Below are 19,578 nucleotides of genomic sequence, written 5' to 3' on the forward strand. Positions count from 1 at the left end.
AAAAGTTTCTTCCCTTACACGTATTTGTAAAAAAAAAAAATGGCAAAAACGCCCAGAAAAACTTCAAAACGCTAAAGGTGAAACCGTAAATCTACGTGTATCTCCGCATGGACCCAACAAACCTTCATGCCAAATTTGGTGAAAATCCATCAACATGGGGCGAAGTAGTGGCAAAAAACGTTTATACAAACTGCAAACTGCAAAATTGAAAATTTGTATGTATCTCTCCATGGACCCCCCCCCAAAAAAAAAAACAAAAAAACTAATAATGCCAAATTTAGTGAAGACCCACCAATAGGGGGGCGAAGTAGTGGTAAAAAATGCGAAAAGGCCCATAAAAACTGCAAGACACAAAATGCAAAACTGAAAATTTTTATGCGTCCCCGCATAAACTTCCATACCAATTTGGGTGAAGATCCATCCATTCTCTGCGAAGTAGTTGTATGGACATACAACAGAAAGAACTGTTATATTTATAGAGATAATTACGAGTATCTAATTATAGTCTTTCGGTGGCTCAATGGTAAGCCTGGAGCTGATAACACTATTTTTCAGGGTTCGATCCTCGCGGCAAACGCAGTGCAGACAGTCCTTTGTTTGGCTTTGCGCTAAAATAAGAAATATACGTAATTATATTTACTGCATAGCTTTCCGATTTTAATATGGTAGGAAGGAAAAGGTTCCATGATGTATGTCACTAGCTATTTCAGTCAACTTATTTACTGCATAGCTTTCCGATTTTAATATGGTAGGAAGGAAAAGGTTCCATGATGTATGTCACTAGCTATTTCAGTCAACTTATTTACTGCATAGCTTTCCGATTTTAATATGGTAGGAAGGAAAAGGTTCCATGATGTATGTTACTAGCTATTTCAGTCAACTTATATTTATGGTTAATATTAATATTCGATTCAGAAGCTTTCAAATCTTACTTGTCACATAAAATGGCTAAAATAATATTTTTATAACCAAATTGTCTGAAATATTGAAAATTGGAAATAGACTCCCCTTTACCTTTTGTGTTTATCTGTCGATTCACCTATACTCAATAGAGAATATTTATAATGTGTACTTCATCAAGTTACATAACTTTCTTTCGTTCTACTATTCTTACTGTGTATCTGTGTAATTATTTTTCTTTTTACGGCCTGACATGGCCTGGTGGTTAGGACGCTCGACTCCTAGTCTGCGGATTCGAATCCTGTCACCGAACATAATCGCCCTTTCAATCGTGGGACGTTATAATGTGTACGGTCAATCTCATTATTCGATTAGAGTAGTGCCGAGAGTTGACGGTAGGTGATGTTGACTAGCTGCTTTTCTTCTAGTCTATCACTTCTAACTTAGGGGCGGCTAACACAGACAGTAGTCAAATGGCTTTGCGCGAAATTATACCAATGAACAATGATTTTTTAAAATGTTATCATCATTGTTACATAAACTATCTATTTTCTGCCACTCTTCATTTCTCTAAATATTGTTACAGTTTGTTTAATACTTTATAATATTATCATTATTTTATCAAAATGTACATAATTTCTTACTGGTGATCTTAGCGTCTGACTGAAGACTACTTCCTGTCATTCCCATTTCTAAAAATCGCATCAAACAAACCTATATTTGTCTAATACTGTTAGGCCTATAGATGATTTTAGATGTGGAAAAACTTTTAAGGTAAGTTGAATGTAGGAAAAGAAAAGAAAGGCTCAAGGAAAAAACTGGAGAAAAAAATATGCATAAAAATTTCACATTAGAGACATTAGTCAACCACTTAAAGTACACCCCCATAAACAAGAAGTATTTGTAGATTTTTTAACAAACATCAACATAAAACTGTAATTCTGTTACTACTCTCATTAAATAATCAATCCGATGGGAAGAAGAAGACAAAAAAAACAATAAAACTGTTTCTTTTTTATTCCTAGCAAAAATTATTTCTTTTTTTTTGTAGTCAAAATTGTCCCTCTGTTGTCCTCACGTAAAACTGGCCTTTTTTTGTCATCCTTTATTTTTTTTTTTGTATAGATTATCTTGCATAGCTACTCCTCCTCCAACCCTCCCGTTAGAGTAACCCTGTGTTTAATATGTACATTTATATTGTGAATGTATGTTTGAATAATTATAAAATAAACGGATCACCGACAATAAAAAATGTTGTTTGTTTTGAATTTCGCGAAAAGTTAGTCAAGGGATATCCGCACTAGTCGCCACTAATTTTGAGGTGATAAACCAAAAGAAAAGCAACGAGCCAATTCTTTGGTTACTCTTTATCAACAAATAGTGGGATTGTCTGTCACATTATAGCGCCCCCACGCCTGAAAGGGTGAGCGTGTTCGACGACGAGGATTCAAACCTGTGACCATCAGATTGCGAGTTGAGTGCCCTAACTACCAGGCCATGCCAGGCAAAAAAAAAAGAAAGAAAGTGTATAAATGTAGAAGCCTCCACCACCTGCATGTCGCCATTGAGATTGAAGAGAAAAAAAAGTATTAGAGTTTTAAAGTTTGGAATTTATCGTGGCCTTTAATAGTAAATAACAGTGAAAAAAGAATAAATTTAAGCACCACATGATACTTAAGACTTTGCCTCATAGTTTTCCTATCATTCACAAAAATACGTCATGACCATTAAAACTGCTTACAATCTAAATTAATGGTAAAAGGTGACATAAGACTATAATCTATGACGTGTTTAAAATGACATCGTTAAAGAAATAAGTAGTCAAAAACGTTTCATAGTAATTGAGTCAGCCATTCGTTTCTTCCTTATGAGTTACTACATGAAAACAGTCAAAAAGCGTATTTTATAGAATACGGATAGGAACTTGTTATAGGCAGTTTATGTTTCTCAGATCGTCAATGGTTGAAAATGGAAATCACAATGAACATTTCTAACAAGATGGATATAAAAAGAGAGAAAGTCAACCGTAAATAGCCCCGCCACGTGCCAGTAAAATCGCTGTAATAATAGGAACTTTATAATGAGCCTGTCAAACACGGATGAAAATAGGGGAATGGAGAATATTTTGCCAGAAACTTTCCTATTTCTTCGAAGCTGTAAAATAAGAAGAAGAAAAACTATGCTTCAGAAATATTTTCCATTCTGTGAAAGGTTTTTTGTTTTATTGTTTATAAACGAAGAACTAGGTTGGAGTGTGCAGCTTGTTCCTTCCTACCACTGAATTCACTCTCACATTCCGAACATTCCTGAACTTTCATCTCCAAGTAAACGTGTAGGTAAGATATAAGATGGGCTGTTGAACCATAAATAGTAAAAAAACAACAGTTGATGAGGACACTCTGGTTAAAGAAGTGGACATTTCTATAGTGTGAGTTAACTGACATGAGCTGCCGTCTGCTCGTTTGAATATGCCAATTTGCTTCTGATATACGCGCAGTAAATTCGACTTCTTTATCAAAATGTCTTTCTCATAGCAGCCCCATTTCATTGGTATTTCTACTGATTGTTGTTTATCCACGAGTTGAATATTTCAGTTGTCTTCAGGCTTAAATACTAAATATCGGGTTTCGATACGCCTTGTAGGTAGTGCACGGATAGCCTATTGTGCTCTGCTTTGTGATTCACAAAAAACTAACAAACCTTTCAGTTTCACTTGACGTATACACATTTCTATATTTCAGAATATTTTTACAGAATATCAACTTTTTTTTTTTTCGTATGGTGCAATTTTTTTATCGAAAAACAAAAACAAGGAAAGTACCATAACAACAAAAGTAAGAAATACAGGAAAAAATACAGAAATATTTGAACTTAAAAGTTTATATTGGAGAGTGAATTTATTGAACCTGGAACTACCAAGTTATCGAAACTCCACTAAAGTTTGTAATTCCGTAGGAAAGTGTTTACGTAGTATTGGGAATTTCCCTCAAGACTTGAAGCTGAGGCCAAGTTCTGCTTTCTGGATAGCAAAGAATATTGGATGTAATTGTCTATGTAAGAACAGTAAATGTAATACACAATAAACATCTTGCTTACTGAGTTGTTTGTTTGTTGTTGTTTTTTTGGCCTGGAAAGACAGTTCCTTTTATGGAAGTACTAAGACGTAAAACTTAGAAGTAGAAAAAAATTACAAGTCGACCTGTATACTCCACACAACCTGTATAAATATATATTGTGGAAGATGTATTTTATTTTAGTGAAATACTTGTATTGGTAAAGAATTATACATATATATATGTGTGTGTGTGTGTTAATTTTAAAGTGCGGAATGATAAGTAAAGTGTATTTATTTAAGTTTATTTGTTTTACCGAAACATCCGCTTGATTCGTAAAGGGAGTGGATTTTGTTCTGACTTCTAGGTATATTATCATGTGGTATGACAAAAAAAAAAAAAAAAGGAAATTACTTATAAAACAAGTGGAGAATGCCCTAGTGGTTAGCTTACCGGTCAGCTGTGACAGTCAGTTCCATTATTTGGTCGATAGAGCCAGATCAAGCCCTTGTGGTGGCTAGTGCTGATGACTGACCTTTCTCTGGTCAGTAGTTCAAAATTCGAGACGTCTATACTTAAAACATAGGGACTTTGAAGGGTTGCTTAGCTCAGTGGTTCTCAACCTTTTTCACTCTTTGGACTTGTAAAATCTCTGCTAAAATCTGGACCTATTTAACCTATATATATATGAAGTACACATAATGTAGAGTTAAACATAGGGTTGTAAAAACAATCTGAAAGGATTTATAGTTTCGATAATAGGAATATTTGTTAGGAGAGAAATATACGTAATGTTATTATTTCTCATTTTTCATTTCTTTTTCTCAACCCCCCTTCTCCCCGGATATTTTTGTACATTATCAAAAACATGTATGCATACCGGTGCTGGTCAACATCATGCAATACCAAAACATAACAATCCAACAACAACAAAGACGTGGAAACCACACGCACAACTTATAACAATGATTAAATAAAGACGAAAGTTTCGCAGACAGTTTATGCAAAATAGAGATCCAACAATTAAAACACAAATAAATACACTGAAAAAAAATAGAGATTCAACAATCAAAACACAATAAATACACTGAGAAAAATAATAGAGATCCAACAATTAAAACACAATAAATACACTGAGAAAAATAATAGAGATCCAACAATTAAAACACAAATAAATCCACTCAGAAATAAAATAGAGATCCAACAATTAAAAGACAAATAAATACTCTCAGAACAAACTAGAGATCCAACAATTAAAACACAAATAAATACTCTCAGAAACAAAATAGAGATCCAACAATTAAAACACAAATAAATCCACTCAGAAACAAGCTAAAGATCCTACAATTAAAACACAAATAAATACTCTCAGAAACAAAATAGATCCAACAATTAAAACACAAATAAATACACCCAGAAACAAAATAAAGATCCAACAATTAAAACACAAATAAATACACTCAGAAACAAGCTAGAGATCCAACAATTAAAACATAAATAAATACTCTCAGAAACAAAATAGAGATCCAACAATTAAAACACAAATAAATACTCTCAGAAACAAAATAGAGATCCAACAATTAAAACACAAATAAATACAATCAGAAACAAACTAGAGATCCAACAATTAAAACACAAATAAATACTCTCAGAAACAAAATAGAGAACCAACAATTAAAACACAAATAAATACTCTCAGAAACAAAATAGAGATCCAACAATTAAAACACAAATAAATCCACTCAGAAACAAAATAGAGATCCAACAATTAAAATACAAATAAATAATCTCAGAAACAAAATCAGAACAGCGGTACAAATATTAAAACAAGATAACTGGGATAGTTATTGCTCACAATGAAGAAACAGACCCAAAACAGTTCTAGACTCATTTAAAACGCTTCACTAATACAGAAAACTCAACACGCACATACCCGCCGCTAGTAACACAAAACGCTACGATACACACAAACAAAGACAAGGCCGAAACATTTAGAGAACAACTACAACATACCTTCCGGACTCACCATGAACCAGACACGAAGAGCCATTTTTATAACAAGTTAAATAAGCATATAACACAAAACAAAAACATGTACACACCCACAATTCCCAGCTAATATAAACTACGAGCAAACAGAAGATCATCGAAATAATAATCCGATAGCGTATCAACTGACAAAAAAAAACGATAACAGAAACGTACGTTATACAAACAATCAAAGCAACAAAAAAAAGTTCCAGGAGAAGATGGCAATCAGACTATCGTCCTCAAACCATGCACTCGGAGATTGTTTGACCACCTAACAGCCTCTTTTAACCTATCTTTAAATTCAGGATTCATCCAAGTTTCTTGGAAGCAAGCGATCGTCTTAATGTTCCTCAAAGAAGGAAAGCCAGCGAATAAACCGGACAGCTACTGCCCACGCAGTACAGGAAAAATTTCAGAATACATAATTAGCAATAGACTCTCCACATTCTTGGAAACGACTTCAGAATTACCAGAAACTCACAATGGATTTAGAAAATTCAGACAAACTACAGACCCACTTAGTTCGACTAACCGAATCAGTCATAAACAGTTTTAATAGGAAAGAATGCACTGTCGCATGCTTTCTCGATATTAAGAAGGCATTCGACACTGTCTGACATAACGGTTTAAGATTCGGTGTGTCAGAAATGGAACTGCCGCACGGAATTATTCGCTGGCTATCTAACTTACTGGTAAACAGAAAGTGTAAAGTTAACATACGAAAAACTTTCTCGGAGTCATTTACCTCAGAGGCAGAAGTTCGCCAAGGAGGGATAGTTAGCCCCATCTTATTCATTATGTATGTTAGCAATATTCCCTTAAAAGATCCAAATCAAGGATACTCCTCACAATTTGCCGATGATGTTGCAGTCTGGAAAAGTGTGCCCACAACATCAATAGATACAACAAACTTACAGCCCCAGTTAAAGAATATTGAGGAATATTACAAAAAATACCGAATTATGATAAACATCCCCAAAAATGAGCTGGTAGTATTTACAAAACAAATAAACCACAAAAAGATCCACCTAAACTAAATATGAATGGAACACTTCTTCAAACAGCAACTTCAGCTAAGTTTCTAGGATTAACCTATGATTCTAAATTAACGTGGGTTAACCAAATAACTAATATTCTCAATATTCTCCACCTTCATTATTGCTCTTATTGATTGTTATATTGATGTAAGTTAACGTTAATTACATTCATAGATGGCATCACGTCCTAACACCGAAAGAAAAAAATTAAAATTTCTATAACACAACATACACAAATGCCTTATATATCTTAGAGAGTGCTAGCGCACTCTCTATGGAGATATGCAATGAAAAGAATGACCGTCACTATTGCAATAACACATAAACTCAGCTGAAGTTTCTACTCCAACAGCCACCATAAGGCTGAGATGAAGAGCCGTTTTTCGAGTTATATCAACTTCCTACTTTGACCCGTGACCTTTCAACTCCGGCCCGTAAGACACTTCTGTGGTCAATGCCCGTATATTAATTAATCATGTGAAACACTGTGGAAGGACATTAAGAGCTGAGTGTTGAAAGTGAGTAACGGAAAGCACCCCTACCACCACTACTTTGTCTGATACCTCTTAATGCAAAGTCATCCTGACCATTTCACAGTGTATACCAAGTTTCAAGTATATATATATATATTGAGTTCTTAAAACTTATATAAAACTTTTGGTGAAATAATAGTGAATACTGTTATAATATGTTATGTTATAAATAAATTGTGTGAAAGGAGTTTTGTTTTATTTATCATAGCACACTATTTTTTTTTAAATGTTCATAACCCTGACAAAGGACGGGTACCTCAGCTTGTTTGTTTATAAATAACGCGAGTGGATGCAGTTGTTGAAACATCGGATTATTTCTCGCGATCTGTGCAGGTTTCGTGCTCGAAATAAATTAGGGATGCATATATTTTAAAAGCTGGTGTGAAACCAGTTGTATCTTTCCGTCAACAGGTAATTAAGTATTTTAAAAAAATGTGTATTTCTGAATATGTATCTACGTTTGAGATAAAGACATCTGTGTAATGCGGTTATAATGCCAGTTATATATGTAGTAATGTGTGTAATAATATGTGGTTATAATGCCGGTAGTATATGTAATAATGTGTGTAATAACATGTGGTTATGATACCGGTTGTATATGTAGTTATGTGTGTGATAATATGTGCCTATAATGCTGTATATTAAATTACTGTAATTGGATGTTAGTTTATGTAAATTGTTATGTCTGAAGCATTGACTGTGAACATCAAATCTATAAAATCCGTAATGAGAATTACAATGTTTTCACAAACAACTTAAAGTGGCCCAAAACAGTATAAGTGTGTACTAAAAACTGTACGTGCTTCCTAGAGGCATAACAAACATTAAAGTACCAAATTATGGCCAAGAATAATTGTTAAGAGATGCACGTTTCAGTTGGTAGGACTATTTTGTTGTAGTGTTTCATTTAGCAGTATTGTCGTTATATTATGCATACAACGTCAATTTCAGGTGGCACTAACATTGTTTATAGTATAAGAAATAACATAATGAAACAAGCATCTATAAAAAATAATAAATAGCGCTACGTTGAAATATCAATAAGTCTGTTTGGTTGGTTATTGTTAATCACAAAGCTATAGAAAGGGCTATTTGTGATCCTGTGTTATGGTTTTGTTTTGAATTTGTTGCAAAACTACACGAGGGCTATCTGCGCTAGCCGTCCCTAATTTAGCAGTGATAGACTAAAAGTAAGACAGCTAGTCAACAACACCTTCCGGCAACTCATGGGCTACTCTTTTACCAACGAATAATGGGATTGACTGTCACATTAAGCGCCTCCATGGCTGAAAGGGCAAGCATGTTCGGCGACGGGGATTCGAACCCGCGACTCGCAGATTGCGTGTCGAGCGCCCTATCCAGCAGGCCCTGCCAGACATTTTGTATTGTGCCTAACACGGATTTTAGTAAGTCCACAGAATTACTGCTGAGCCACAGGGGGGCATATTCATAAAATCAAAATATAAGCTCCCCAGTGACACAGCAGTATGTCTGCGGACTTACAACGCCAGAAATCGGGTTTCGATATCCGTGGTGGACAGAGCACAGATAATTCTTTGTGTAGCTTTGTGCTTAATTACAAACAAACCAACAAACCAAAATATAAATCAATATTAAATGGACTTACCAAGATATGATATAATTTAATTAAAAGATAGAGTAAAATGTGATTGAATATTTCAATATATGTTTTTCTGCACTTGTTAGATGCAAACCTTTTATTTTGTTTAAGCGCAAAGCTGCATAATGGGCCATCTGTGCTGTACCGACCTCAGGGATCGAAACTCGAAATTTAGCGTCATAAGCTCTCAAGCTTATCGCTGAGCCACCGGGGGATAAAATATGATAAAATTGTAAGCGATGTATTTATTTGTGTTTTTGGAATAAAGTGTATCTTACGAAGTGAATTAATAAGTCAGGAAAATTAGGTAACATTCTGCCTTCATTAACAGCTGTTTTAAGTCTTTGTAGGCAATCTTCTGAACCATTCTATCCTTTAGCATACCAATTATTTATATTAAAGTAAAGGGGAAGTAAGATAAAATATGCAAGTTTCTTGACCCTTTATTTGTTTCTATCACAAATGTTTTAAAATGCTGTGTGATTTCTTGTTGTTATAACTCACATTTTAGTCAAATTTAGCTTTCACCAGCTCGCTCCTTCAGCGGCGCTTACTGAACAATTTCAACCAACAGCAGCAATACGTGTGTGATTAGAATAACCTGTAAATGGACAAAAATCTAATATACTTAAAAGCCAGTTCCTGTCCGTAGGTCACACTTTTATTTTGGTAATATTTAACAATAAACATCGTCACTTAGCAACAAAACCATCATCTGGTATTATTGTTGTTAGGCAAATAATGGTATCTATGTTGAAAGCCTGGAGTTGGGGCGGGACTATTGCAATTGGGCTTATGTGTGTGTGTCTGTCTGTGTTTCCGTAAGGATACATATCCGGATTCTGGATCACTTTGAAGCATTTTTTTTATAATGGGGAGATAGAACATTTTCGCGGTTTTGGGTTAATAACTCTGTACAGTGTGATTGGATTTGTACCAAAATTTTATGGGCATATTAAGGTCGAGACTCCTCATCACACTACAGAAAATGATCCAGATCATTGATCATTCTGGATCTGAGAAGGATTTCTAATTTTTCGAAGGTGAACTTTGACGTTACACAACATAAACACACGCAATCTCGAAAAGGAGCAGCAGGGTGAGGGTATGCGATCTTTCTGATTGTTCTTGTTCAATTTCTGTAGTACGTGTTGGTGTATTAAAAAACATTTTAAAACTAGAGATAAACGATCTTATAACCCCAATTTTGTTATATTTCTTTAATTGGACACTCAACGTTTCGCTTTACAGCTTCTTCAGTGTTATAAAGTCGTTTATTTCTAATAATATACATGTTGATTTGTTAAAAAGGTTTGCTTGTATTTTATCTTTTGATAACTACGATGATATAACAGCAAAATAATTTAATTCATGAGAAATATTATGCACTTGGGCCTAGGGTAGGCTATTACACACCACGTTTTTACTTTGGATTTAATTAGAAAATACAGAAAAGAAAAATGATACCTTAGGCTCTTATATGGCATCGTGATAAAGTTGTTTCGCAGTTGTTTGATGAAGACTTCTACGACGTTTCTGATGTTGAGTTGTAGACAAAAGCAAAGTAAAAATTACTAAGGGTTTCAATACACAGGAACACGGTTCGGCGGTCATATTGACCGCGTTTATTTTGACGAGTAAATAAACCAGAGCGTGGCTTTTGACAAAATATGATGAAGGTGCTTAAATACCCATCTGAATGCCTTCAAATCACTTTGTTATTTTAAATTATTCGAAAAATTTTGTAACTATAAGTTACCTGTATGAAATTATTATGATAACAGAGCATTGAAGCCAATAATTACCAGTTACACTATATTATCACCCAGTAATTATAGGCCTATTAGTTTTACAACAGTTGTGGGAAAGGTTTTGGAAAATCTTATAAAAGATGCTTTGCAAAGTCATTTAACAAATTTTAGAACTTTATTGGATAGTCAACATGGTTTAAGTAAGGGAAATTCTTGTCTTACAAATCTTTCGACATTCTTTGGAAAAGCTACTGCTTACGTAGATGGGGGTAAGGGTGTAGATTTGGTGTATCTGGATTTTCAGAAAGCATTCGACAGTATTAAAGTTAATACACTTTTAAGGTAATTTCCATCCAAATTGTACTTATCATTCAAATTACGATAACCCACATGCATTATTTTGCATTTATTATAATTGAAAACCATCTACCATTTATTCACCCAACTTACTCAATGATCTAAATCCTTTTATAAAGCAGCAACATCCTCTTCACAGCTAGCAACACCAAATACCTTAATATCATCAGCAAATTTAATTTATTGACCCTCCCTTTCATCTTTGTCATTGATGTAAATCAAAAAGAGCAAAGGTCCTAAAACTGAGCCATGAGGTACCCCACTTGTGACATTAATCCAGTTTGTCTGAACTCCATTTATAAGAACCCTCTGTTTTTTTGTTTTTTTTCATCCAGCTACTCTTCTACCTAATTAACTAACTTATCTCCCACAGCTATAGAGATTTTTTACAAGCCTTTTAGGTGGTTCTCAAATGCTTTCTAAAAATCCAGATACACCAAATCTACACCTTTATCCTCATCTACATAAGCAGTAAAATTTTTCTATGTTTGTATTTTATCCTGTTTTAAATCATAGGTATTGTAAATATATTCTGAAACATAAACGTCAGAATATAATGAGAAGGGGCAGCTCGAAGTTATATGGAATAGGTTTGTTCATATACAGCCAGATGTAAAGTATAGCGCTGGTTGTTAACTATAATATAGGCCTAAAAAGCTTTCTATTATCGCCCATAGGGCTGTAGTTATCCCTCTTATTTTCCTCTTAAAAGACACAAGTGCGCTATTAAACTTTACATTTGAAAGAAGTAAGATTTGATAAGTTATATTTGTGTCTGGATCTCTATATTTAACCGTCTGATGACTTATGTAATGGCTGTAATTGGTGGTAGAATGAATGGAGAGTCTACTTTGTTTACTCGTCAAAATGCTCAGCCTCGTTCTCGCGACGACCTTCACACACCATATAAGGAAAAATGTGTTCTTGTGTATGAAGTAGTATTTCAGCTAAGCCTTAATTTCTGTTGATGTATTAGGCCTAATGCTTAAATTAGGCTACAAATAGACCTACTATTACTAACGTTAGTGTCAGATAATATTGAGTTACATGTGTACAAGTATGAACATCTAGTATTTAAATTATGCAATAAAATGATTTAATATTTACATACTTTCTTACAACAATAATATAAAAATAGGAATACTAAAAACGTTTCAAAATGTTGCATTATGCAGCAATAACTAAAATAGTGAAAAGTTTTCAAATTTCTTTTAGGACGCTTTTAGACATTAGAAATAACATGTAAAATTCTTGATTGAGGCATAATGTTGAGAATAAACTAAAAAATACCGTAAGGCTTTAATATGATATTCGTAAATTTATATAAAAGTCATGAACTTTGACATGATACTACTGTTTTTACTCTGATTACAATTTAATATATATAAAAGCTGGTTGTCATTTTGTGTGTGTAACGCTCAGATTATGAGTCATTTTTCATATAAGTTACTCCTTTCTTATTGATTTTTGAGAATGTACTTGAAGATTGTTTTTATTTTCTTAAAGTGTGATCGTTTTTCTTTTATGATGAAGGAAGAGATGGGGCTCCAGGGCTTTGTTTTTTTTTTTTTTTTGTTACAAAACCTTTCATCACGTCATTTTTTGATGGGCACGTCAACTAGTATTATTTTAAATATCTATTTTTTCACGTTTCAGAACCGATCATTGAAAAAGGACCAAGCAATAAGACAGTAGTAATTGGAGACACGGTTATTTTTTCGTGCCTTACGAGCGGAGATCCACAACCAAGTGTATCATGGCAACGAGATGGACGAAGCTTACATCACAATGGCCATGCAACCTTTCAGATTCTCGACAGTGGCGCCCTCTTGCTGGAAAATGTAGGACAAGCAGACGAAGGTAGTTACCACTGCATTGCTAGGAACGACAAGGGTGTCCAGTATTCTGAAACCGCCAGGTTGGTCATTGATGGTAAGTAGGCATAATGTAGTATTTTTCAGTAATTAATAATACTTGTATTAGCAGAGACCCACAAAACATTTGCGGTCAGATTAGTATCTTTATTGCAACAGTACTTTTTTATATGCAGGTTTTCTAGAATAATACAAAATAATTCTAATGGGAGACATCGAAAACTGCAAGTCCACTTGTCTTAGGCCTAACATTAGTTGAGCCTTTATTAAGTATGGCCTATATTGGATAAATAGATAACATTGTAACTTGTGTACGTTTTTTTGCTTTAATTTAGTTTGGGCTAAACATTACCATACTTAATATTATCAATAAATAAACTTGTAACGTTATTTTACGACCTAACGCTAGACCTTTTTAAAAATTTTGATAAGATTTTAATATGTTGTACAAATAGTCTACTAAAGTATATCTACATCAATTGAAATGAAGTGTGTGCGCAATTTCAGAACAGACAGAAACTGAGTATTATTCTAATAGATTTATCGTGATATCAAGTTAGAAATGCATAAGGTATCCTATATTAATTCACATTGAGGCTTCTGTGAATCATACTAGTGAATCACACTTCTGTTTCTTTCATACTAATTCAGGTAAAGGAGTTCAATCTCTATTCTACAAGTTACCTTTCATAACATTTTAGCTGCCTTCAGATTTTTTGGAAAATTCTGTATTTTATTCCAAGAAATATTATCACAATAAGAAACATATGAACAGTACTGTGGTTATTCACGCGTCACAGTAGCAATATCCAGGTACGGTGCTGCCCTTGGAACTCCTTACTACATCGTTGGCTAGGCTCTGTCTGATGGCCATGATTACGCGCTATTATCAACATTGTAACCAAGCCACTGCGGAGAATGGCAGGATCAGTCCTATAGACCACACATTTTTAAATACTTTCCACCAGGCATAGAGAGGTAGGTGGTCGAAAGCAAACGCGCTTTACACATAGGGCAGGAGGGGCACGTGCCCCTTTTTAATTTAATGTGCATACACTATTGTTAACAAAAAGTTAGGCTGGCAAAATGACTAAGTTTATTTTTATGTCTCCCGTCCACTTTCCAACAAAATTAGGCATCGCTGATTAAAAGGGATTGCTGTGATTGTAGTTTCTTCCGGAATCTTTCCTATGAAGACAGCCATTGATTTCAACTTTCGAGATGTGACTGGTAGCTAATCAACTTTTGGTTTAAGAACATTCTTCAGCTTCAAATCCTTGTTTATAGTGTTGTAAACAGTAATAGGAGATTTGCATATAGCTTTTTAGCATTGGCTTTTTAGTTCAGAGATGTCTCTTTTTTTTTTAACCACAACCTTCATTTATTTGACGAGGTCGTTGTTCCGGATTAGTTTAAGGTATGGTTTCGGTATAAATTAAAGTATGGTTTTGAATTAGTTTAAGGGGTGTTTTATAGATTAATTTAAGGTGTGGTTTCGGATTAGTTTAAGATATGGTTTCGGAGCTCCTGTCCTAAACCCCTGCTATGCAAGTTTTCCTCATCCATGGAGAACACTGACAGGTTCCTTCTTCGAAAAGTTGTTTCCTTTGTACTACACCGCGTAATATTTTCGCTGTACAGATGTTCCAGGGCTATGACATATTCCCTCAGCCATAAATCTATCTTGGCAGCATTCACTGCACTGTAGAATGGTCGGAAATTTACCGTGAACCAAATAATAAGTGCAAAACTCGTCGGCCTAGCATAATGGCGTGCATCTGCGGCGATACGTCACAGGATTAGCATACACAAGTCGTTTATTTCCAATGTAGTTAACATTTTTTACATGTTGTGACTTATGTGCACTCCACTCGTTTCGGATCATGTAATTGAGCAGTTCAATTTCTGACCGTGTACACGTTAATTGTCATTTGACTCTAACAAAACGATTAATTAAGATGAAAATATTTATAAACAATTAAGCTAATTAGCGATGTCATAAAACTACGGGAACAAGGTATGCCCTCAATGTCTTATTGAAAATCATCCAAAACAGCATATCTCAGGAGTAGTTTTAGAGATAGTGGTTAGATTAACCGTGTTTCTGAAAACTTTATTTTACCGATACATGTCTGTTAGTTCACTTATAGCAACAATAATGAAACAAAAACTCGCTTGAAAATTTCTTTCTTGAGTGAGAACTGTAAATCACGGAACAAATTATACTTCATATATCGTTGTTTAAATACTTCTGGCTTAAGTCACTGTTTAGTTCATCTAATTCCGTAATCGAGCGAGTCTCTTTTAATCGATACTGAGCATTAAACTATTGGAAACGAACGTTGATGATTTAATCCTGCATCGAGCGAGTCTGTTTTAATTGATCCTGTCTGTTTACTGTTAGAGATACGCCACTGTTTATTTAATCCTGTATTGGGTAAGATTGTTTTAATTGTCCTTTTCTGTTTAACTATTGAAGATGAAACTGTTTATTTAACCATGTTTTAGGTCAGAATGATCTCAGAATTATTGAAAAACAAAAAACAATGTTCTCCAAGAAGTAGTGTTAGAACAGATGTTACGTTTAACCATATAGTTGCAGGGGCGGACTGGACTCTAAAATTCTACCAGGAAAAAAGCGAGAAGGTTTGTCATGAAAACAACAACAACAAAAAAAATACTTATGAAGTACGTGTAATTTAATGTTAAAACACTAGTCGTACATAGTTCACAGGATCTGTAAAACACAGAGGATCCCTTCATAAAATAGAAGATAACGTCTTCAAGACAAAAACTCATTTGTAGCAATTATGGGATGGTGTGTGAAACTCCAGTCTTTTTATTTTATTTGATTAAGAAACATTTTAAAATGTTCAGCACGTACTGTCAGACGATGTTCTAGCTGTTGAATTAACTATTTATTCAGTGTTATATTAGATTGTTAGTCTCCAGTGACAAACAAAGGTTTAAAAATTGTACTTAGCTATAATGACTGTATATATATATATATATATATATATTGCAAATGTGGTATTACGTCCTCGTCAAAAGGTAATGTTAAAATCTGATTTTATGTAAAGCCACATTGTGTACCTGACAAACAGCTTTTATCAGACTTCATCGAGTTCTCCTGTGTCACGAGTATTCTAAAAAGTTTATTAAATGGATATTTTCCCAGAGATATCTACACACATTGACACTCCTGTTCTTTTTTAATGGGCGTTTCTTTTTTTCATTTCAGAGTATTTCGAAAAGTATACATTAAAATTTAACATTAGTATCAAAGAGTCGTTCATTTGCTAATGTTTGCCTGAGAAAGTTCATAATAAGGACTAGAAATTACTTACAGCTGTCGCTACAAGAGTTGTTGATTCAAGAGGGTGTGAAAAAGAAAAAAAAAACGTTTTCTAATTTAAATTAACTAGTGATAGAAGGTGTAGTATTGTATGGAGGCATTTTGGGATCGGCTAAAAGTTAATAAGGACGCGATATCAGGGAAGTTACAGTTCAAAGACTAGACTAGTGTTTCAACATGTATTAAGTATTTATATGTGTTGGGGAAACTAAATGTGTGTCATGTAAAAGGTCAAAACCTCTGTGATTAAAAACGTTTCGCTAACGAATGCATGCATTAAGTAATTAGACGTAATAACTTAAACCTGGGTCTGGTTTGAAGGCAATTAGGCTAATGTTGATTTTTTTAATTCTAAGAATTCATTAGCTGAATCTAGTTTGAGGTTTTTTTTTAGAAACGTGCCTCGTGTAGTGTATTAGTTGATTCATGATAACTTATTGTATTGTGAAAGTTTGGTTGTACCAGAGTAACAAAAAGAAAAACAACTGCAAACCCAGCACGTGATGAGGGGGGGGGGGCCTCAAACTTCTTAGCTTGAGGCCCATCAAGACCTTAGACACCCTGGCTGAGGGCCTTTACACGATGATTTAATAGAAGATTTAAATAATAGCCACTATGAGGTGCATTACTTTCATTAGAATTTATTATCTTAAAAAAGTAAAGCAGAAACAACACTATAGCCATATTAATTTGAATAAATATAATTAACGACGAAAATACCGTTTTGTGGACCCCAGTTTGGGAATCGTTGACCGCTGACTGACCACCTGTAGTACGTACAGTATGCTAGCTTCTCGTACCCTCTTGTTAATGCCTGTAATAATAATAAAATTATATATATATATATATATACATTACATAACTGAAGAAGTATCTATCATTCAGCACAGGTTCTAATTTCGCAATTTTGGTTACCGCTGTAAAATCTACATATTTAGCCCTGGCTATTCACTCCTTGTATCTAGCAGATACACGTTTTTTGTGTGTTTTTTTCACACGAAGAAAGTTACTTATGTGCTTGCGCCACCTACCTCAGGACTTGTTGGGTTTTATATACCTCCTATCAATGGAATTAAACATTTTAAATCCTATTTACCTATCCCTCTTATAAAACTTGTAAACAGCAGTATATTTACTTCAAGGCAAATTAAATTTGTTTAAACAAATTTATTGACATTTACATAGTGTAATTCTATCATTGCAAATTTCATAATTAATAACATTGAAATAATAACAATAATGCTCTTAATTACATTAATTAATTTCTTGCTTATTATTTGTGACATATTTAGTCAATGATAAAAATATAATTTCGCAATTACACTAGTTTCAGTGAGCTTGTTCTTTACATCACCTCCACTGCAAAGGACACGTCAAAAAACTTGTCTTGGATCACTTCTTACTTTTAAATAATATTGTGTATGTATTATAAATTTGTCAGGTGTGTCTAGGGCTACACCTGTGCTCAGGAAATGGTGAAATATTTTCAGTTAAAGGTGATGATTCACCACTCATTTTTTTACAGATTTAGATCCTTAAAAAGAGATCAATTTCCCGAGAAATTTGGAATGCGCATCCGGCCACCTTTTCCACCTGAGTGAATTACCCTTGATATTTAGACATAGATTAAAGAAGAATGCTATTGTTGTGTCTTGTGCTTTTAAATGACACATTTTTATGCAAATGAAAACCGGCCAGCACGTGAATGTGTACTTAAGCGAGCGTTTCTTTGTTTTTATTCAGGCTAGATAATTTTTTCTCCTAAATTTCAGCTGGACGATTTTATTAGCAGGAAAATCTCGGAATTATTGAGTAAGTTGTATATTATTCTGTGATTTTTTAAAAACAAATATAACACGTCATTGTTGATATTTTCCCAAAGAGATGGGTGTAACGATCGAAGACGTCATCAGTGTGGTTACAATGTGAACATAAAACAGGTAGTAATAAAAGGTTTCCTCTGAAATGCTCCAAATGCTAAACAGTAATTTTTGTGCCTTTGGTTAGAAATACGTCAGGTAGTTTACTTGTTCTACAAGCCAATAATAGTTCACGATTTGATGGGGGCAGGATGATTCTTGAGGGCAGGTGGTAACTGGTCGATAAAACGGGATATTGCGCCATGTACGCGTGATTTGAGTCACGTGCTATTGATTTGACGTGTTATTTTGCTTCAATAAAGGAATGAGTCACATTTTGTTAATCGCCATCAGTAATCTACGACCATTGCAATAAGATGTGCATTAAGTTTTAACATAAGATAATTTCAGATGTCTGAAAACATTCATAGATACAAATCTTCCAAAGTTTAAATTAAAGTAACTCGCCTACTAAATCTAAATTTAGATTGTTCAATAATGCGCATTTAATATATTTGTGAAACAAAGAATTAAGTATTTAAGAAAAAAAAATCTAAACTGTTTATTATGAAACCTACCAAAGGCAAGTGTAGACATTTTGAAAATAAAACCTGATTGGTTGATTGTTTCAGATATTCGCACAAAACTGCACAGTAGTTATCTGCGTCATACCTAGTTTTGAATTGACAGACTATAGGGAAGGTAGCTAGTGAACAACACCTTCCGTCAACTCTTGGGCTATTCTGGTGGAATAATTGGATTCGACCATTATCTTATAACGGTCCCAAAGTGCAGTGTAAAAGCTATGTACAGTAACGTAAGTTCCCCAGTGGGACAGTGATAAGTCTGTGGATTTAAACGCTACAGTCAGGGAATTGATTCCCCTTGGTGCACACAGCAGATAACCCGATGTGGCTTTGCTATAACACACACATTACTGTGAATATATCTTAAAGGGTTTTTTTCTCAAAGAAATGTCTATTTTTCACATACCTAAATTAATTCAGGTTATTATATGGTGAAGTAAAAATTATTCAAAACCCCATAGATATGTACATTACCATTCATCGTTATTTTGTGAAATAATATATTCGATCATTCGGCAGTTATACACTAACTAACAGTTGACCTTCTGCAAAATAACCGCAATTAATTCTAAAACTGCAAACTAGAATGGTTGTGTAGAATAAAGCATTTGCAACACACT

General features: G+C 34.1%; 1 protein-coding gene across 1 annotated transcript in view; it reads left to right on the forward strand.

Annotated features, from left to right (window-relative positions):
* The window catches only part of LOC106478275 (tyrosine-protein kinase transmembrane receptor Ror2-like), a 78,546-nt gene that overhangs the window by 22,824 nt on the left and 36,144 nt on the right, over positions 1-19,578 (forward strand). Inside the window, exon 2 of the mRNA XM_013938807.2 lies at positions 12,940-13,215. Within this exon, the coding sequence (XP_013794261.1) occupies positions 12,940-13,215 (276 nt within the window). The remainder of the gene's footprint in view (positions 1-12,939; positions 13,216-19,578) is intronic.

This window comes from Limulus polyphemus, unplaced genomic scaffold (assembly GCF_000517525.1).
Source record: "Limulus polyphemus unplaced genomic scaffold, Limulus_polyphemus-2.1.2 Scaffold195, whole genome shotgun sequence".
In the NCBI taxonomy this organism is placed as follows: Eukaryota; Metazoa; Arthropoda; class Merostomata; order Xiphosura; family Limulidae; genus Limulus; species Limulus polyphemus.